Source organism: Acomys minous (assembly GCF_964271855.1).
Source record: "Acomys minous genome assembly, chromosome: 3".
NCBI classification, from domain to species: Eukaryota; Metazoa; Chordata; class Mammalia; order Rodentia; family Muridae; genus Acomys; species Acomys minous.
The window spans coordinates 7,479,752-7,502,894 of record NC_140485.1 but is presented as its reverse complement, the minus strand read 5'-3'; the positions used below and the strand labels follow the sequence as shown (position 1 = coordinate 7,502,894).

General features: G+C 40.9%; 1 protein-coding gene across 4 annotated transcripts in view; it reads left to right on the top strand.

Annotated features, from left to right (window-relative positions):
- MACROD2 (mono-ADP ribosylhydrolase 2) overlaps window positions 1-23,143 on the top strand; it is a 1,913,815-nt gene that overhangs the window by 1,719,176 nt on the left and 171,496 nt on the right. For all 4 annotated transcript variants that reach the window (XM_084774709.1, XM_084774708.1, XM_084774707.1 and 1 more), the window contains exons 9-10: window positions 2,016-2,097; window positions 20,069-20,116. In XM_084774709.1, the coding sequence (XP_084630835.1) occupies window positions 2,016-2,097; window positions 20,069-20,116 (130 nt within the window). The remainder of the gene's footprint in view (window positions 1-2,015; window positions 2,098-20,068; window positions 20,117-23,143) is intronic.

Sequence of the window (23,143 nt, the reverse complement as noted above, 5' to 3'; positions counted from 1 at the left end):
ATTCAACATTATGGTTTTTGGCTTTAGCCACTGGTTATAAACATGTCATAAGGAGTGTGGGCACACACAGACTTATCTCTCTCTTTTTCAACTAAAATTATAGTTCTGGAAAGTGATTTTATACGGAATCTGTACTTTTTGTGTGTATGGGAGGTATTAATGATTTAGAGATAAGACTAGACACCCGACTCAAAAGTAAAAATAGGAAAAAAGAAATCTGCTCAGTTGAAGCCTGTCTTTGTAGTTTTTATTAAACATTTTTACACACACATTTATATTATTACACATATATACAATAAACTACCTATAGCAAGAAGAACCATGACACAATCAGGAATTATATAGACGTTGCATTCTCAGTGCTTTGGCTATTTGTATTTGACAGCCTTGAAGAAGACATCTTTTCTGTCTTGGTGCATCTAAGTTTCTGAATGTAAATCAATCTCCATCACATATTGTCATTGTCAACTTAGAACACCTGTCTAGACCTAAAAACATCTTAGCCCCTAAACAACTAAGCTTCATTGGAAAACTAAGCTACCTGGTCTTCAACTCCATCAGAGACTTGAGAAAGAATAAACTTGATTACCTGAGTGTGTTGGAAGTGCAGGTTAGCAGCTTTCCAAATGAGAAGACGACAGAGACCGTTTTCTACCTGAATAGTCACCCAAAACTCTCTTTAAGGCCAGGTGTGTTTGTTTGTTTTGTGATGGGTTGCTGAGGCAATTGAAGGGTAGCTTGTACCATATGGGACGGAATTCCAGGGACTGGCCTGGAAGCCGCCAAGCCTCCATGAGGCGACAGACCTCTGAGGTAAACCTCTAGGTTAGGCTTACCTCACAGGACTGCATATTTCCAGGTGACCCAGCTGCCATCTCTCCCACTAGAGCTTCTCTGCTCCTGAACACCGCCATACAGCATTGCAGGATCCGCTTTCCACACGGTGGTGAGGTACAGGCGTTAGGGGCGCCAGTCAGTCATCCGGGTTCTTCCTCGTCCACTGCGTACTCACCCTAGCTGCATCTATCCCCAAGTCCCACAAGAAAGGATTTGACATTTTGTTCAACTGTCAGTTGTACCTTGACAGAGTGTTTCTAAACTTTATTTCTCAGGGTTCAAGAAATGCTTATGTTCCAGACACAAAATTGAGCCCCTGAGTTACTATGCGACGGAGGTGAGCTACTATATGTAGCTCATTTCTCCTCTGTTTTTGGCACATTATGCTTGAATATTTCAAAGAAACTCCATATGTTCTGCCGCTTTCTCAAACAAAATAAAAAAAAGACTATGCACGCCTTTTACTTCTACAGTGACACCTACCCAACGACACCTACCACACCATGTGTTCACTGACCTTGTGTTAGTGTCAACTAGCATTTTATTTATACTGCTTTTTTTTTTTTGAGTATGTTAGGCTAAAAACAAGTGTCTACGTGCAAATTAAACTCATAGAAGCTTTTTAGGCCACATTCGAAGCTTACAGGTTTGATGACTGTGTTTGTCTAACAAGATTAGGGCAAAGCGCTCTTTGTTTCCTGGCATGCTTTGCTGTCACTTGTTTATCTGCCTCTCCTGTGACTGGTTTTAAAGAACATAAAGTCAAGGTATCCTGGCAAAATCTCAGCATTATTTACAGCTTGCTGTAACATGGCTTATTGTCACTTATTATCACTTATTTATGTAGCATCTTTCCACTGAAGAGCCCATGGCTTCATGATAAACAGAGTATGCACACTCCAGTACACACTCACACACACACACTCTCAAGTGCACGCACGTGTGTGTGCACGCGCGCGCGCGCGCACACACACACACACACACACACACACACACACACACACACACACACACAGACACAGCCTTGAATAGTACCCGCTCCTGTAGTGCAGTTAATACTTCATCAACAAAAATCTGCACAAATCTTTCACACTTGTCTTTACTTGTTCTAAAGCTGTGCTTTGCGTAAGCATTCACCAATTCTCCTTCAACTTCATGTGTTTGCTGATTGCCTCTAGGTGGATCGAATCATCTTCTGCGTCTTCCTAGAAGTTGACTTCAAAATCTACAAAAAGAAAATGAGCGAGTTCTTTCCTGTTGGTGAGTACAGCCATTTTGTTGTCTTTGGAATTAAGGATGGGAGGAAGGCGTGGGGCTCCTCCCTTGTGAGCCCCATGTTTGTGATGAGCCTGCACACTTGTGTCCCAGTGTCCAAAACCTCAGGAAGCGCTAAGGATTATGGGCCCTCACCTTCCCCACCCCATGAGGCCACTGTGTTGTCTGAGGCATGTCAGCACATCTTTTGGGTCTCAGTTCCTACATCAGCTGAGGCTTGGACCTAAATGGTTCCTAGAGGGCATTTCTCTAGTCCCACACTGCATGATCTAGTCTTCCCTCAACTTGTAAGACTTCCAGGCTGTGTACATACAGAAATAAGCTCCTTTGTTGAAAATTGTAGGAAACCCATTTATATTTGTAGTCAGAATTCAGACTTTGCTGTATTTCATCCTCATTCTACCCAATTTTCTCTCCTTGAACTGCAGTGATTACATGGGCCTTTCTTGGGCAATCTGAGAACGGCTGGCGTTCACCTTACTTCACACTTCTTTTTAGAATGTAGCAGAGGCCTAGGGGTTACTAAAGAACCTTGAGTAATGGATTTAGGATTGAATGTGCCATTAGTTGGACTAGGGTAATTTGAATATTTTTTCCCATCCTCCCTCTTACAGCCTATTAGGGCCGTGGCTTGTTTAATGCCTTGTTATTTTTATGGTCATGGTGCCCGGAGTGCTTTCCTTAGCCATGCTAAGAATTGCACGTGGGAAATTTCAAGCTTCTGTGAACATCGTTCGTGGCTGCCTTTTGGGTGGTTTGCTTTTTTTTTTTTTTTTTTTTTTTTTTTTTTTGGTTTCCTTCTCCATTAGAAGTGGTTTTTCTGGCAATGAGTAGTGAATACGGTGGGTGAGAAGGAGGAAATAAAGGGTCCTGATGCTCAGTCTTCTCGTGCAGTGCTTCACAGCCTGGCAAGAAAGAACGTGCCCCACCCACAGTTCCAGGAGGACTGGAGTAGGTAGTGGTTAAACATAAAAAGAAAAATGAAAATAAGCAGACAGTGTTAACTCCCTGCTGGTGCTCCAAGCAGACCCAGTTCTTTGGTCCTTACCCTAATGTTATAATTAAGTGGCCAATCTGATAAAAAATTCACTGAGGCCTAGAACGGATTCCTTGACTAAAACATAATCCACATTCTTTGGACTCCCCTCTGACAGAGGCTTCTGTGACTCTCGCCACCAACACCACCTTCTTCTCCTTTCTTTACACTTACAAGTTTCAGTATCTCAATACTTTATAGCACAAGGCACTAATTGCTATTTAATAAGCAGTTGCCAAGATGAAATCAGTTTAATAGATGCTTCTCACCATAACCTGGTAGCTTCATTTCTGTTCCTGTCTTCTGTTTCTGTGCATTCTCCTGATTTCCTTTAGAACCCGAGTGAGTTCAGTGGCACATGCACTTTTGACAGGTCTTAAAACGAATTGTCCATTATGAAAAAGTATAACTTTTACGGTCTGTGTGATGTAAATATTCTCATGCCTGGTCAGTATCAGCTTATGAGCTCTCCAATATGTTTAGAAATAATGACCACATGGTCATTTTAATGTCTTATCAGCCTGAAGATATTTATAAAAATACAAGGCATAGAAATCTCACTGAAAATTTCAAGAAGGCAGGCAGGCTTAGAGGCCCAAGAGTTATTAATAACTGCAAATAAATTATCATTTGAAACATTGCTGCTTCATATGAATCCAAAAAAGATGCATCTCAGTATTTACACAAGGAAAATAATAATAAAATCAATCTCACTTTCACATTAATGTTTCAAAACCCACTATGCTCATGAAATTATTTCCATTTCATAATTATAATAGTAAGTGCATTTTAAACTGAATGTCAAAATCTCCAACAATCCTAGCATAATTATACAATGTTGAGGCATCAGACATTTGTAAGTCCTAAGTTTACATTGTGAAATAAAGACTATGTCTAATGGAATATGTGACTGCTAATATAAATGGTACACATTATCTGTCCTTAATTTGAATTTATGCTTAATTTATAACCATACTGTCTTTGATTAAAATATAATCTTTCCTGGCTTGAAATACATATTTCCCAGCCTATCTCTAACTAGCATTTATAACTTTCTCAATACAATGATAATAGTAGTTCACAAAAGTCATATATATATGAAACAAACTACTTTCTTTGGGGATCTTCGATCTCAAGTTTATAAAGCTCACAGCTAGAAATCTGAAACAAATGGCAGAAGAAACCAGTGCAAGTTACAGTGGAGAAGCCATATTGGAGACAAGCTTTATCCACAGCCTCTGTTGTTACTAGACACTTAGGTCCAAAACCCTCTGTCAACTTCCCTGCATTCCAATTAAGTTAGAAAACCAAAATTGGCAAAGAAAAATTAATTTGTTTATAGTTGGCCAAGGTGGTCTGGGGTTGAGTTTTTTTGTTTTTAAGCGTAATTTCCTTCTCTTTGTGCCTGGGGCCATCTTATACTTTATAGAAAGCCATGAAAGAGAGTCTGGAACCGTGTGCGTTTAGTTGTGAAGCAGGCTGTTCAGTCCTTTACTGGAGAAACCGGACCTGGGAACTGGTTTGTCGGTGTTCCCTCCATTCTATACTAAGGAAAATGGGGTTCTAAAGATCCCCTACTTTGTAAGAAAATGAATCAGAGCAACAAAACAAGAATTTTTGCGGGATATGAGAACTCCACCTGTTCTGGGCCGGGCAGAGTTCTTTGCCCTTTGATCCATTAATTAGATCTATAGTGGACACCCCTTGCACCTTTTCTTTGGAAGTCAACTGTGAGTTCCAACTCCCCTGCGTTTGTTAAGCATACCCACTTTGAAAGTTAAATAAATAGGCAGTGGGAGAGGCTGCAAGTATTTCTTCTTAGCGCGGTGGTCCTCAACCCTTCTCTTTGGGTCAAACTACCCTTTCCCAGGGATTGCATATAATATTTGCCCATATCAGATATTTATACTACCATTCATGACAGTAGCGAAATCACAGTTACAAAGCAGCAGTGGGGTCACACAGCATGAGGAATTGTATTAAAGGGTCACACCATTGAGAAGGTGAGAACCACTGCCTCAGACCATCTTCTCCCCATCCAGGGCCAGGGCTTCAGCATAGGATCAGAGCTATTATTACATTTACTGTAGGATTTTTTTTTAATTAGCCAGAAACCATTTCTTTTTCTTTCTTTCTTTCTTTCTTCTAAATTATTCACTTTACATCCTGGTCATAGCCCCCTGCCTCCTCTCTTGTTGGTCCCACCCTCCCTCTCTGGTTCCCCTACCCACTATTCCCTATCAGAGAAGAGGAGTCTCCCACCCACCCACCCCAGCATATCAAGTTGCATCAGGACCAAGTGCATCCTTTTCCCCTGTGGCCTGGAGAGGTAGCCCTGCCAAGGGGAAGTGATCAGAAAGCGGGCAACAGAGTCCATCCAGGCACCACTTTTTTACATAGGCTAATCAGTTAATTCTCAGTTCTGAAAATATAGATACCATAATAATCTTTTATTGTGATTTCTATTGCTATGGTTTCATTCTAAGGTGTTCTTGAGGTCTGTCTTGAATTACATACTTATTTGTTGTGTGTATACACACACACATACACACACACACACACACACACACACACACACACACACACACGGGCACACACACACACACGGGCACAGAGGTCACAGAATAATTTATAGAAATCAATTCTCTCTTTCTGGCATGTATGGCCAAGCATAGACCGAACTCAGGTCATCAGACTTGGTAGCAAGAACCGTTACTCATTGGACCATCTCACCTTCTCAGTCTGTTTGCCTTGAGAGGGACCCTAAGCCAAAATAACTTTTGTGTATACAGTTAAATACAGAAAAGAAATACAATGAAAGTATAAGAAGCATAGAAATATATTCTGCTCAGGTACACAGGGTGCAGAGAAAGCTGCTAGCACAGCCAGAAGTTCAGGAAGTAGATGGACAGCGTCTTAGTTGGAGTTACTGTTGCTGTGATGGAACACCATGGCCAAAAGCAAGTTGGGGAGGAAAGGGCTTATTTGGCTTCTGTCCCCTGAATCATTTTCCATTGAGGGAAGCTAAGGCAGGATCTCAAACTGAGCAGGAACCTGGAGGGAAAAGTGGATACTGAGATCATGGAGTGGGAATCTAGGTCAGGGAGGACTACTTACTGACTCGGTCATTATGGCTTGCTCAGCCAAGGGGTGCCCATGCCCACAATGGTCTGGGCCCTCCCACACTGATCACTAATTAAGAAAGTACCCTACAGGCTTTGCCTGCTTACAGCCTATTCTTCTAGAGGCGTTTCCTCAAGTAAGGTCCCCTCCTCTCAAACGACTCTAATTTGTGTCAAATTGTCATAAAGCTAGCCAGCACAGGAGGGATGGGATGGGAAAGGTGGAGAAGTGACAGGGCATGGTCTTCCTTAGGGTCCCCTAAGCGTTCTCAGAGGGCTGGTGGATTTGCTCTTTGGAGAAACATTCAGCAATGGGTAAGATATTTATGAGACTTTGTTTTAGACCATTAGGTTTGAACTTGACCATCAGCTGTGGGGTGTGTTTGGTTTTGGGTCAGTGGGATAAGGAAAAATGATGGAAACAGCAAACACCCACATTGGAATTATGGGTTTTAAGTAAGCCAAAGGTGATCGCCTAGAGTGGTGTTTCAGACAGCTCATGGCAGGCCTGAAAATGGATGGCAAGTTGGTTACTATATTTTATAACCCGACACTCTATTTCTTAGTTATAGAAAATGAGCCGTACTTGAATAAACTGTGGCATGAGGCAGGGAGGCAGCAGTATATTTCAAGCCGAGACCAGCATCTGTCATTGCCCAAGTGGTACTAGGCTAGTCTTCTCCACAGCATAATCAAGAAAGCCTGTGGCCTTTTGACAGGACGGGTCAGGGCCATTAAGGAAGCCTCATGCTTAAGTTGCTTGTTGCCTCTTGCTTCTGAAGGCCAGCGTGCGTCTCTTGCCAGTATCTGTACATGCACTTCATAGAAATGTTCCTACATAAGTCAACTTGGTGTTGCATCAGAGTTTACTTCTCTCTAGATCACCCAGGCAATATGGCAGATGAGAACAATGGGGAAATGAAAGAGAGAAAGAGAGAGAGAGAGAGAGAGAGAGAGAGAGAGATCATAAGGTGAATGGTTTAACCAACAGGGTGCAGTTGATCACATTTCTGGAGTCTGTATGTTGAAGATCAAGATATTGGCAGTAGTGAGTGGCATGTTCTGAGGCGTCTCTCCTGCGTGTTCCTGGTCATGTACCCCTGTCCGCATATGGTCTCCCCTCTGAGCACCTTGTGATCTGTATTTCCCCTGGTGACGTTAGAAAAGGAGCCCACTCTAACATCATCACTTTACTTAATTACACTTTTAAACCCCTATATATATAAAAAATAAACTAAATATACCAGTACATCAGTCAGAAGTACAGGATATGAGGAGCTTAATCAAATGTTAGAAGGGACATACCTAGCCTGTGACTGTATCGATCACAAAAGTTTAAGGAAATTGCAAAGGAGAGAACTCAGGAAAGATTCCCCTAATAATTTTAGTTCTTGCTGTGGGGTGAAGCACATTTGACTTTTTCCTTCCGGATGTATTATTTGGAAGGAGAATAATTTATAGTTACAGTGCACTGTTACTTGGCCTGAAGCAAATAATCTTTCCGTGATGAAGTCTAGAATCTCTTTGTTTTTTTATGTGAAAGGTTCATATTTTACAGCATGTAGAATTTATCGTGTATACTTTCCACTGACTGTAAGAGGAAGAAGAGAGTTTCTGGTGGAGAAATGGAAGTCCAATTTTGTCAACTGTAAGTCTTACTGGAGAACTTAAGTTTGCTAGTTTTTCTCATGTGACAATACAGAATTTAAACGTTTATAACTTTGTCAAAGAATCCTGATGTTCAGAGCTTGAGACCCACCCCCAACCCCCAAATCGGGGAAAACCTATATTTGTTAACTTCAGTGTTCCCCAGCCATGGACGATGTTTGTCCTATGAGGAACCTTGAGATATTTTTGTCTCTCATAAATGTGGGAGAAGAAAGACTACTGTTGTCTGGTGGGCAAAGGTCACAGGTAATCTGAAAGCTACAGTGTGCAGAACAGCTCCCTGGAACAGCACACAGAGGCCACCAGAGGCCCAGCAGCTCTGCCTGCTCTGGTTGTCCTCTTATCATTCGCCTTTGTGTAGACTTTATTTTGGGGTGTTCTGCTTGCTAACGCCTGGCTCAGAGTCCTCTGTGTTGCTGGATTGAGTTCTTTATATTCACTATAATACCTAGTTCTCAGGCTTGATGATGCAAGGCTGATCGGAACACTTGGAACATGATAGTAGCAGGAAATCAAATATCATGGCTGCATGTTCAAAGCAAAGTCTACGAGTGCTAGCTTTGTTAGGGCTAAGTTCCTGAAGGGTGTAGCTCCTGTGGAGCAAAGAAGAAACGCCTGGAGCTGCTCAAGCAACAGAGAGGGAAAGGGGCCAAGGGATTGGAGAAGCAGTGAAGCCATGCAGCATGATCATTTCCAGTTTATGAATCCCTGAGAGGTGTGTTCACACTCTTCTCAAAATAAGCAGTTAGGACTAGATATCTTTGAGTTAAGAAGAAACATGATAGATTTTTATGTAGACTGTCCCCATTTATCTTGATTTAACATTTTGTCTTTGTGCTGTTTTTTTTAAGTGATACATTTGATAGAACCTTTATTTCAAAACTTTAATTCTAACGCCATCTACCTCTTATCATGCTGGGCAAGGGCAGCAAGTCTCAACAGATGATCTGCTCTGCCATGTTGAGTGGACATGACTGACATTGCACTGTGCACTATGTGGCCAAGCTAGGATGTCTAATAGGTTAGGTTTGTTAAATGCATCTTGACTAGAAACTCTTCTATACCTGTGATGAGGATATCAGAACGTAACCGTCCTAAAGAGTGAAATACCTATGTACAAAAGGGATTAAGCCGGTGTGAGAGCACAACCCTAAATCCTCAGGCTTCAGGACGATGAGGCAGGAGTATCATGACACTGAGGCAAGCCTGATTGCATAAGATTCACACTGAAAAAACAAACAAACAGCAACAAACAACAATAGGTTTAATTCTGTCCCTGACTTGAAAACTAGCCTTCAGTCTAACGTCATGGATACAACATCTGTCTTCATAGCAATGGCAGCAGACAGAGCCTGTACAACCTGAGGACAGGGAACCAAAGTCACTTGAGTAGGTGACTCTCATCTCAAGCCTTCTTAGTGTGCAATGCTTCTCCCCACAACAATACTGAAGGTTCTTTTCAGCCCCCAAACTTATGTTGTGTCTTTTTGAGATAATGTGTTAACATTCCGAGAAGAGTGCCATTCTTCCAGGCACACTGGGTCCTTGTGTATCCTCTTTCCTTCTGATCAGTTTTCCAAGAACAACAAGGAAACTCAGCTCCTAGGAGCTGGTAAGCTTTTTTTAAAAAATAAATATTTATTTTTTGTTATGCATACAGTGCTGAAAAGGGCATCAGATCACATTATAGACAGTTGTGAGCCACCATGTGGTTGCTGGGAATTGAACTCATGACCTCTGGAAGAGCAATCAGTGCTCTTAACCGCTGAGCTGTCTCTCCAGCCCACAAGCTTTTCTTTCTCTTGCCTTGCCAGTCTAACATTTGGAGCATAGAGACTTGGAAGCAGTACTGATTTCAAGGTGGTGAGTTTCAAAGAAACATAATCAACGTTTAGTGAAAATTTTCTGAGAGTCAAGTGTCTCTGGCATAAGGGGAAAAGCTGTTGTCCTTGTCACCAGAAGAAGTGGCTTCTAATGCTGGTACAATCTCAGATCTGTGGCTTAACTTTCTGGCTTTCAGCCTTATCAGCTACAAGCACGAATACAAGCAAGGCCAATACAGGGAAAGCAATGTAAATAGTTGCTCAGATAGGTATCTAGACTGAGCATAAAAAATTTTAAAATAAGCTGGGCAGTGGTGGCACACACTTTTAATCCCAGCACTTGGGAGGCAGAGGCAGGTAGACCTGTATACATTTGAGGCCAGCCTGGTCTACAAAGTGAATCCAGGATAGCCAGAACTATAAGAGAAACTCTGTCTTGAAAAAAAATTTTAAATTTAAATATATACATTTATATATTTGGTTCCATAGTGATGAAAATGTAAAATACATAGTTTAACTTTTATGATCATTATTATAAGAAAATACACCTTCTTCACATAAAAATCCAACTTTTTTTTTTTTACTAAAAATGCACACTAGAAGCAAAAAGAAGAAAATAAACAGTATTTCCTAACCTATAATCAAGACATCATTCATATTTTGTTATATATCTTTCTGGTCTTCAGAAGTGGAAAATGTATAAAACCAGAAATTCGGACTTATTACCCCCTTCCTGTCTTTCAGCACAAATAGCAAGCATTTTTTCTTGTCATCATATCTTTTTCAGTTACACCGTTTTTACTCAAAGTTGTCACCAGACTTGGGACTGTTTTTGCAAATTATTCTGTATTTGCAACTTAAGGAACCCATCTTTATGGGTAAATATTCACATTCTCTCTAATTTTCAATACCTTTAAAGAAAGTGAAATTGCTTTCTCAAAATGTATTCAAAACCAAGACACTGTTGCTGGGAGTTCTCAAATTGCTCACTGTTTTTGCATCACTGTGGATAAGTGCAGCGCACTACACAACGGCAGGGATCCCCGTTTCTACAGACAAAACTGTGACCAGCCGTGCACACTGCTACATGACCTTCTTGACATATGTGTGAGCAGTGGGTGAGAGCTCTCATTCCTCCCGCTCTTCTCAGTGGAACATAGTCTCATGTTTTAATGTTATCATTTTTCTAAGTTACACAGGATAATGGGAAACTGCAATGTGTGTGTGTGTGTGTGTGTGTGTGTGTGTGTGTGTGTGCGCACGCACGCGCGCGTGCACATGCACGCACTTTCCTTCTATTGTCATATAGGTTGCAAGGATCAACTACAGACCTGGGGACCAGTACTCTTTTGCCTACTGAGCTATCTCTCTAGTACTAGTTCTCCAGTTTTCTTGTATAAAAACATGAATTATGTCCTTTGCACATTTTTTATTGACATTGCATCTTTTGCTTATTGATTTATGAAATATCTTTTTATATTAAGGTCCTTAACTCCTTTAAATATATGCTACAAATAGTTTGTAGTTAATCACTTGTCTTTGTTATATTATCTTTTTATTACAAAAATAGTGGGAAAATATTTTATAAATAAACATAAGAAATGTTAAAAAGGAAGAAGGAGGAGAAGAAGGATGAAAGGAAGGATGGAAGGAAGGAAGGAAGAACGATCAGAAATTTTTAAAAAGAAGGTTTTTCCCCTAAAATAATGAATTCACCAACCAAAATCTCAAAAATGACTGTGATGCACTGCATGGCAAAGAGGGTGGTTAAATTCTACTAGACTTCTTCTTAGCATTACTCTTGAGATCTTCTTTTCAACAACAATCTCTACTCCTGAATTTCTAGGTATATTAGATATAAAAAGAACCCCTACTCTAAAAAAAGCAAAACAAACAAACAAATAACAAGAAAAAACCCCAATGGACTCTATGCCCTTAACCTCAGAGCCATCTATATGCTAGGCTATATTGAAAAGAGAAAGCAAAGCTTCCATTTCATCTGCAATCAGCTGACTTAAGATAATAGTATTTCCCTGGGATTTTTAGATGAAGCCATTAGAATCCATTTTAGGGATTTTTAAGACTAGAAAGTGACAGGAGGAGAGATTCATTAGGAGATGTGATTACAAGTGACTGTTCAGAAAGATGGAACACTGTTGAGCTTGAAGCCAGCTATGAGCTATGGAGTATGAACATGTTCCCCCTCTACAGTTTCCAGAAAGGAGTGAAGTACTGCTTTACAGTTTGATCTTAGCATAATTGGATCCGTTATGAACTTTTACCCTATAAACTAACTGTAAGGTAATAAATCTGCCTTGAAAAAGAAAAGAAGTGTCACTATGTAGTTTTGGCTGGCAGGGGAATTCACAATGTAGACTAAGCTGGCATTAAACTTACAGTGACCTAGCTGCATCTGCCTCTCCAGTGCTGGGATAACAGGGCGAGCCACCACATCCAGCAAATCTGATTATTTTTAAGGGACTAAATTAGAAATCTGTTACAGCACTGATAAAAGCTTATGTACCAGAACTCTTTGAAAAAGTAAATGAAACAAAGACAAAATCGACATCCTGTTTATGTAGCTGGAGTTCTTTTTCTTTCCCTCTCTGAGTGGCATATCCAGTGTATAGAAAAACTAGAGCAAATGAATTGCAAAGTTTCTTTAATGATGATCACCTAGAGGGATGGACTTGGCACATTTGTGTGCATTTCCTGTGCAGATCACATTGGCATTTAGAACTCTACAAGGCATGCACTGGGTAATGCGACATAAATGAGTTCACTGCCTTCTTAGGAATGAGTGCTAACTATTTCCACTTGATGGGCTCAAAAGCTGCAAACACATTGTGCCTTTAGTGAAAATCCAGTGAAGTGTTGCTGTAACCAAGCAACCAGAACGCTGGGACAAGCACCAGGCATCAGCAGAAAGCAATCTGTCCCTTCAGGAGGGGTGAGTGTGCGGTGAGTAGAGCAAATGCTGATAAACACCAGAAAAAACAAAGACCTGGGAACATGTGCCTTGACTAAGTAGAGTTTAATCTTATTAGAAAGTTCTGGCAAAACAGATACTTCCTAAATGCCACTCAGATCGGGGGATGAAGTGGTATCATTAAAGAGGCTGCAGCAGGGAGCTTGGCAAGAACCATCAACAGTTCAACACTTTATTTTCTGTTCTTTACTTGAAAGCACAGAGGCAAAGGTAAGGGGACTAAGTCTCTTTTGAGGAATAGTATATGAATGAGACAATTCCAATAAGGCCCCAGAAGAGAGACTAAAGAGTAAACAAGAAAGTAATTCCGAATTCCCCAACCTATGTTCTGTCACCTATATGAGCAGACTTGACTTCTCTTAGCCATGTCCTTTGTCTTCTTCATTTGTTATTCACTGTAGGGACTGCAACAATCCCATGACTGTCTCAATCTTTCCTATGTAATTTTCCTTGGTGTGGTTTTTATAAACAAATTTTGCCTCCTCCTCCTCCTCTTTGTCTTCTTCCTTTCTAAGTTTGTACCATTGTGTGCCAAGCTGGCTGAGCCAGATGTAAAATGATGGAAGGAGCTCTTTTCATTGATAAATCAAGATTGGTACATTAATGACAAGTGAGTGCTTACATAGACCCACAAGCTACAAAGTCAAAACAAAAACACCTTTTTCTTTTATTCACCTTAAAAATTCAGCTCTCTCAGCTACTCTACAGGAAGGATATGTGGCCCTTAGATAGATCCAATGGTTCCTAATATTCAATTTAATAATCGAAGTTAAACCTCTGTAAGGATAGCCCTTAATGTTGGCCTAGAATTGGCCTAACAAGAGTCATAAAAAAAAAACAAAACAAAACAGGAGGATCCTAGCATCTCCCACACCTCCAGAACCTCCCAGAGAGTGTTATTTATTCTAATAACATTTCTTTCCTTGTAAATGCAAATAAAGATGAGCACTTGTAATGTGAGCCACCAAAGGGCTGTAGGACTGTTGGCCTTTGAAAGACTCACCTTTATATATGGATGGCCCTAAAATGGTAATGACAGCTCTGGATAGCATGCTTCAAGTTATTTCCTTGGTTTAAAAGAATGGCTCAGTAGCTCCCAAGAGTATTCACTTTTCTATTCACTACGCCTTTTTCCTCCATCCATCCATATACCTCTGAGTCAGTCTAAGGGTTGTGGACATGACCCGTGACAAGATCCAGCAAGCTACATGGTGGCTGGGTGATTTCAAACACAGATATGGCTATGCTTAGTCTTGGTTTGGGGACACATTGTATCACATTAGCAGTAGAGAATTATCACAAGATTCGTCATAGCTGTCCCCAAAAGATGGGCATGTACTTACTTCAAGCAAGTGGATCTGGAACTTCAGTGTGTCTAAACATCACATTGAAGGATGTTCAAAAACCTGGATTCTGGATTTCTCCTCCACAGATCCTTACTTGATATGTCTTGGGCAGGTCTTGGAAATTTGCGTGTTTAACAAGTTCTCAGGTAAAGATAAAACCATAGTTTGAGAACTTGCTTCAGAATAAAGTTCTGTGTGTGTGTGTGTGTGTGTGTGTGTGTGTGTGTGTGTGTGTGTGTGTGTATGTGTTTTCTACTTTGTATTGTATTAATAATGTAGACCTAAGGGAAAGGATGAAGATAAATCTCAGGTTATTTAAAACTCTAGAGTATGCTTTATTATTCTAAGTGTGTACTGTTTATTGCTGGGAAACAAACTGCTTCTCAGAGAGCAAGTGTAATGACTAGGCAAAACCCATTCATACTAAGTCTGTCACTCATAGAGAAGGTCAAATAGATATTTACCATGTAGCTAAAGTATATTAGCCTCTTCTTATGAAGGGACTTCTGGTGTACACATCACTAACAGTTACCCCAAACTGGAAATTCAAGAGAAACTAATTGGTTTCACATATATCTTTTATTAAAATAAGAGGTTTAGTTATAAATGTATATTCTGTGTAGAACTCAACAGGGTAATCTGCCAGAGAGTGATAGGCCGAATAAAACCTGCATCCCTTATGAAATTAACATCAAAGAGGTCTTTTGAGAGGAGATGGAGTTTTAGCCTTCATGTGATCAACATCTAGGAAAAGAAGAGGATTTTTTTTTTTTTTAGAATTGGCATTTCTGAACACAGAGAACAATACCATCTGATGGATTGCTCTCTGTTTTGAAATGGTATTTGTATCTCCTTGGCTAGAGACCTTTTATTGCATTTTTGTCCTCTAACAAAGACGTATGAAGCTCGAAGAACTGCATAAAACGACAAGAGCTCTCTGCCCACGCTCCATCAGAACCCTAACTGTGTTCACATTCTGAGTGCCATGACTCCTATCTCCAGAGCCTGTCATCTGCCTTTATATAATATCATTCTGGTTCCTGGTATTTGTTAGAGAAAGAAGCCCCACTCCAAATAGCTTGTAAATATGACTCAAACCAGCACATTGTATGGGATAATGTTGAAGTAAGGTGGATTTAATTAATATGCAACTACATCAGGGCTATCTACCAGACCCAAAGTATTCTCTTTTTATTTTAATTCAAATACCAAAAGATCAAGGCACATATCTTATAATACCGTGGGAAGTGCCTGCCATCAAGGGAAAAAGTACCCTTCAGAGTTCAGCGCCTCATTCTTCCGCCTAAAGTTGTTTGGCTGTTCTAGTTTTTCAGCATACACTTTAAGCGCTGGCATATTGCTCAGAATTTTCCTTCTTTTTTTTTTTTCTCCTTTATTGATTTATTCTTGTTACATCTCAATGGTTATCCCATCCCTTGTATCCTCCCATTCTTCCCTCCCTCCCATTTTCCCCTTATTCCCCTCCCCTATGACTGTTCCTGAGGGGGATTACCTCCCACTGTATATGTTCATAGGGTATCAAGTCTCTTCTTGGTAACCTGCTGTCCTTCCTCTGAGTGGGGTCCCTCTCAAACTAAGACACCAGCCAAGGACAATACAGGCGGTAAACCTTAAACCCCTACCCAGATCTAGACAATGGACAGAACACTCTCCACAGTAGAGTGGAGAGTGGGATATTACTTTCTCACATACTCTGGTGCCTCACCTTTCCTTCTTTTGAAAAACCTTTCCTTAGTGTTTCTCTAGAGACACCGATGAACACACCTGTGTATACACATATGGAAAGTTGTTATTGTAAGGAAAATTCATGCAGTTATGGAGGCTGACAAATCTCCAGACCTTCAGGTGAGAGTAATCTGAAAGAACAGGTAGCACATACCCCCTCTTAGGCCAATGCCTGAGAACCAGATGGCCAACGGTGTGGATCTAGCCCACCAGTTCTCAACCTGTGTGTCACGACCCCTTTGGAGGTCGTGTATCAGATATCCTGCATATCAGATATGCACATTACAATTTATAACAGCAGCAAAATTCAGTTATAAAGTAGCAATGGAATAATTATGGTTGGGGAGTTACCATACTATAAAGAACTGTATTAAAGGGTCACAACATTAGGAAGACTGAGAACCGCTGTTCTAGTCTGAGTACTTGTCAACTTATGCCAAAGCAGGAAGCAATATTTCAGTCTGAATTCAAAGGCAGAGAGGAAACATTGTCCAAGCATGAGAACCATCAAGCCAGCACTGGGGACAGTGGCCTATGAAGTATGCCCCTGCTACAGCTGAAGATCAGCCTCTTTGTCCCACAGGGACTCTCCTGTGATATCCTGAATCTCACCCATGTAAAGGAGGCCATCTAATTTTCTCAATCTTCCCATTTAAGTGGTAATCTCCAGAAACATTCTGAAACATACATAGAGAGAGATGTCGGGGCGCCTTGTGGCCCAGTCACACAGCTTATAAAATGAACCATTACACCTGTCACAGGAGGATCTTCAGCCAGAAAAGACCACATAAGCTTAAGGTTATCAAACCCCACCTTTCAGTCATGCAGAACTAATTTAATTTCATTGAGGTGTTTTGACTGTTCATGTGCATATATTTCCAAGTGTTTCCCCTCTGTGTGTGATAAAGACAGATAGATAGATAGATAGATAGATAGATAGATAGATAGATAGATAGATAGACAGACTTTTTAAGCCTGTCCTGAAGCAAGGATTCTAGTGTGGAGAAATTTCATCTGAAAGGCATCCCAGCAGGAAATACCTGCAGAAGAGAGAGGAAGAGGAACTGGAAAGAAAAGAAAGCCAATAGGTTAAATTCTAAACCACTTACACTCTACCTCCCATACCGAGTTCAAGGGGGTAAGGAGACTTATGGAAATCGTGCAGAACAAGGTTGGGGTATTGTGGAAACTGGGAGTTGTCACTCACGTGTGGGAGGCTGGCTCCAGGGATATATTAGAAATATAGAATTTCTTGAGCCAGCTCTAGAAACCAGAGAAAATTCTTAGGCCAAGGGCCCACATGGCAGATGTAAAGCTCACATGCACTTAAAGTATCAGTGAACAAGGGTGTGCAGTCAAGATCTACCTTTTCTGGTAATCAACTTCTGCCTCTCTTTATGTCCTGTGAGCCTCAGCTTACCTCTCAGGTGACCCTTTCTGAAAAGACTTCCTCTGACCTTTTTGTCTCTTGCCTGTCTGTGACAGACCCACTGCTCTGAGAGCAGCCTGTCACTTCATGCCACCTGAGGTCTGTTCGGTATGACTCAGCTTGGGATTTCTGTGAAGAAAGGCTCTCGAGGACTATTATGCTTCTTGCCTGTGGTAGTGCTTACTAAATGGCTACTAAAGTAGCAGAAGTAAAATACTTGTGTCATATTACCATATAATCAGTATATTTAAAAGCTTATTCTGTGCTATATGTGGGTGTATGCACACACACACACACACACACACACACACACACCACATGCACACCAGTTGTATTGTTTTATATTACTTTCCCAAGATTACATGGGTGTTTGCTGTTTGGCCATTTAGTGCAATTGTCTTTATCTATCCTATTACATAAAATTAATGGCACTGGGTGCCAAGGAAAACCAAGGAACCCGAGACATGGCTGTCATCTTCACTGTGTTTATGAAGTGGGCATTTGGAAAGCACATACATCCACAAGTGCTGGATTATCACATTTTATGGAAGTAAAATCTTCAATGCTTGATGGTGTTTCAATGCCTGTGCTAGTGCTTTGTGTGACGTCATCTAACTCAGTCCTCAAGACAAGTCTACGTAAAGGACATTGTTATCATCACTCATTGTGACTGAGGAACCTGAAACCTCCTCAATACCACATGCCTACTAAATGGGTGGCCTGAAGGGCCAGGAGGAAGACCTGAGTTCAAATGTCTTTAAAGTATATATGGGCAAGATAGTAAAAACTAAGATCCACAGAAAGGAATACAGTTCATTCAAACTTGTGTCAAATAGATGCTGTGGAAAGCCCTCATAGATATCCTTTCTGAGTCAGCTGCCTCTTGTATTTCTCAGTGAAACCTCCATATACTGGCATCAGAAAATGCAGACTATAGATGAAAAGAGAGGGAGAGAGTATTGCTAGCATGGAAAAGGCAAATAGAGAAAGCTAAAGGAAAATACTATGGTTTATCCTCCAGAGGTCTGTGTTCTAGAAATGTGGTCTCCAGTGTAATGGTGCTGACATACTAGGCCATTTAGAGATAATTAGGTCATATGCGCACTACCCTAGAAAGGCATTAGTGTGGTCCTCACAAGACTGGCTTAGTGCTCGATTCTATACCTATAGGAGGAAGAAAGAGAGCTGTGCCTTTCCCAACTAGCTTACTTCCTCTTAACATGTACATGTGCTTATTTTATAATGCCATCTGCTATACCATAATATAGGCAATGGCTCTCAACAGAGGCCAGAACAGATGGAACCTCACTATCTTATACTTTTATCCTCCAAAACTGTGAGCTAAATAAACCTCTTGTATCTTTAAAGTACCCACTTCAAGTATTTTCTTATAGCAACATAAAACAGACGAACAGCAATAATTCCATGAGGAAACAGGAAACAGTTGAGTACCACCATCTGTCTAGGTGATAACACAAATGCCACAGAGTAAGGAGGCTGGTTGGAACCAAATATTGTTGACCTCAAGTATTAGAGGCAAGAGTCAAGCTTTGTCCTTTGCACAGGGGCCTGGTACTGTGAGACTGTAGACCAGAGCAGAACTGTACGGAGACTGAGCTGGCAGCCACATGTGGAAGGAACATGTGCCAGAGGGAGAAACAGAAAGAAGCAATTGGGAAACCTCCAAGACACACAATGCAGTGGGATAAATTAGAGTACAGTAAAATGATCATGTAGACACTGACTTGTATTTAGGGTCTGGGCTGCTGTTAAAAAAAAAAACCAACCTATACATAAGTGGGGAGGCTTATGTTTATGTCTTCTAAGCCAGAAGTCCAGTTCTAGCACCCGCTATCACCCAGTTCCTTATGAAGAGTATCTTCCTTCCGTATCCTTAATGAAACAGCAAGGACTGGGTCTCTCCTTGACCTCCTCCTTAAGGCAATGGATCTCATTAATCAGGGGTCCAGCTTGGTGATGTAATTATCTTTCAAAGATCATGACTCTGTGGATAAGACTCAGCATATATAGGAGTGGCACACGCTCAGACCAAGGTACTAGATTTAAGGAGCATTCAAGAAGAGACATTGCATGCTTCAAAGGAGTAAGTGCAGCCAGGTATGGTGGTATGCAAGCGAGGCAGGAGGATTGGGAGAATTATCCTGGGCTTCCCATTTCTCAACACACACACACACACACACACACACACACACACACACACACACACACACACACACATACACCAAGCATCCCATGATAGTGCAGAGGAATCACACAGCCTTGTCCACTTAGAAGCCTTTATTCTGAGAATTGAATAGAAATGAGGTCACCAGTAGGCTCTATGGGAGCAGGTGTTGGAGGATCTGTCCCACAAAAGAGCAACAGCTCTCCTAGCAGAGTTCCGGAAACAAATGTCAGTGTGTTCACGATCCTGACACTGTAGCAGAGCACACATGCTTTCTGTGAGTGTAGAACGCACGGTATTTAAAGTTTGGGGCTAACAGATTCAAGGAATTGAAATGACCAATGTGACTACACATCTTTTGTATAAGTAAACCAATTATGGTGCATGTCTGTTGTCTTAAGGGCAATGGAACCCTCGGCCTTAGTTCTGCTGTAGGGGGTGCACTTCCTTCCAGCTCAGCACGATGACCCGGGAGAAATGGTTACTTCAACACTCTGCTTCCTACTGTCCTTTTGCTTTCCTTTTGTTATTTGATGAGTCAAACTGGAAAGTTCTGATGTTTCTTACTTTGACATTTTGACATAAGTCTTTATTTTTTTCCTTTTCAAACAGATGATAACAATGAAGGAGCAGCAGATGCTGACATGAAAGAAGATGCAGGTATTAAGATTATAATTTTATTACTTGAGGTAAAGTGGGGGACCAATTTTATTTATTCAGACCCAATAATTTTTAAAGAAAGACAGGATAAGATTAATAAAATAGAAATATGTATTCAATATCATAAAATAGGGAGGCAGCCCTAGTAATTCTTTAGGAAAATATAGTTACTATGCTTAAGCATGAAATTACACTTTAGCTTCTTGACAAACTAAAGAACAGAAGGAATCATAGGCAGCAGAGAAACCAATACCACACCTTGATATTGAGGACAACAATTTGTTTGCTGATAATCTGGATCTGAGAAACTCTACAGTAGAGGAAACATACTCATCCTGTTTTATAAGATCTGGACCTCAAACAGTTAGGGTCTGGGGTCTTCCAAAGGTTCTTTTAGTTACCTGCCTGGAGGATGACTGGCCTCAGCTATGAGCTGAAGCCTTATGGAGGGCAATTTCCAAGTTTGTACACTCCAAGTGCTCTAGATGATCTACAGATCCTTCCAGTGCGGTGGCCAGCTCACTTGAAGAAGTCAGTGAGCTATGGAGATGCTTGATCTTATGATCAATGTTTAGAAATCCCACAGCACTGCTTCCTGTGTTCTAGACGGTGGTGGCTCTTCACAGCCAACTGTTCCTGTGGCTATCCTTGATGAATGTCACATAGCACATACTGTTCTCATTATTAAGATATATGCAAGCCATTCAAGAAAGACCAGAATAACAAGGAAGCCAGGTAGTTAAAAGTGTGAGTTCTGGCCTAAGGGAGCCACTCACTGTGTCCTTAAATAGTGATTCATGGATCAATAGACTTGAAGGCAGTTCAAGCTACACCATTTGTTAACTTTGAGTGTCTTCCTGTAATATTCATGGTTCACTTTTGGGGCAGTAATCCTCACCATGTTGATTCACTTGAAACATTCAATGAGACAATGAACCTTAAATGCTGTTCACAGTGTTTGGCTTTCAGTAAAGCTTCACTGTGTTGCTACTTTCTCTTGTCCTTTTTCTCATTCATGGAGCTAATTATATGACTGAGAGGCCCGCATTCGCCATTTCAGCAATCACAAAGCTTTTGCCATGAAACTGGCCCAGCTTTTAAATTTTGAAACCAGCATCTCAAAGATTTGAATCTTGTGTCTCCTGTGCTTTCATACCGAAGCATCCTATAAGTTACTGAGAGTGTTAGTCTGTGTAGCTCCAGTTAACAGGGCTTCAAGCTCTGATGTCAAGGGTCTCCTTGGCTGAGGGTTGGCTAAATGACAGTCTCTGCATTTGTTTAATTATGTCCCTCTTGTGGCACTCCATTCTCTGCATAGAGACATGGCATCTGCTCCCTTCTTAAAAGCTCCTTGGAGCAATACCCATGGCTTCTTTTTCTACTCTTCTGCAGTCTGGACATGTCTGACTTAAAATGTCCCCTTCTCCCCACTAAGGCAATGGATTCAGCTAGTATAAGAAGTAGATAAAGGATCTGAAAGTTTGGAGCGGGAATGGAGACAGTAGAGGAGGGACTGCAGCAACTGCTGTTGGTGCCCTGCCTATGTTCCCTCAGCACTCATTCTTGGCTTTAAATGGAAACTTTCTAATGATAGCTTTTATGATCCTCAGTTTAGTGGTTTTCTCTGTTCATGAAGGAAAACCCAACATATTAGTGAGTTACTTTCTCTGGAGTACCTCTTAAACCAATGATGGATAAAGTTCCCTTCCAACCAAGGATGGATAAGGGTTAGTTTCCAGTATTCCTGTGGAGGGGGTATAGCTCAGTGAGAGTCCCTGTAAAAGGGTTGGTTCAATCTTCAGCAAACACACACACACACACACACACACACACACACACACACACACACACACACATACACACAGCATATCTGAGATAAGTTCTAGGTTATGTTATAGTAGAGTCCAGTAGAAATATATGGCCCTCATATGTAATTTTCTAGTGCTTGTGTTAAAAATAAATAAAAAGATGAAATTAACTTTAGTACACTTTTATATCATATAATCATGCAAAAAGTGTTCTTATTCCAACATGTTATCAATGTAGAAATTCTGTTAGATATCATGTCTAGGTTTTAATATTAAATCTTTGACATCCATGCACATTTTATATCCACATCTCAGTCCAGATTAAACAAGAACATTGAAATTCTCACTGGCACTGTTTATACAGCTGGAATACTGAACAGTATGATTCTATATCCTCACCAAGAAGTCTCCAATAGAGCTGAGCCTGTGATGCCCATGGTGGGACTTGCTCAGGAATGGATTCAGAAATGTCTATCATTCCTCTCCTGCCTAGTTTCAGTAGTCCTTTTCTAATATTTCCTGAGAAAAATTCTCAAAGTAGCTACTTAATCTCAAAACATTGTCCTAGGGTCTATCCCTGGGGGAATATAAGAGAAGAACTTTGATTGATTTATGTGAGACATAAAGCCCAAGACAAAATTTCCATTAAAAATATTAATTCTTATGCCCACGTAGAATGTCTTATTTTTAAAAAAATCTGTCCTAGATTAACTTTCAGGAGACCAGTGTTGTTCTTTGTCATTCTCATGCACTGTCCTTGAAGGATCCTTCCCGTAGATCATTTGGCTCAGAGCCACAGGTACACATTTCTAGGCAAAGGGCCTTCTTAAGTAGAGTTAGGTAGCCATCCAAACCACTGACCCATTTTAAAGAAGTCATTGAAATGGAGGAAGACTCCACAAGCTACAGCCAGCATTTGAGGCCTGGAGTATGGTCATCGCTTATGATTCCACCAGCCCCATCAGATTTTCAGAGAGTTCTGCTATATGTACACCTGAATGGGCCACTCTCACAACATGGAATGGGTGTGGAGAGTTAGCTTCCATCTCCTAATGTCTGAGCGCTGAAACCATGGTGTAATAATATCAACCATGTATTTTCAAAGCTATCAACGCAAAAGTTGGGCAGAGATAGCACAAATCTACCCATGATTGGTGTGAGTGGACTCAGCTCACGGTTAGCATACCTCTCAGAACACCAGGTTTCAAGTGGCCGTTCA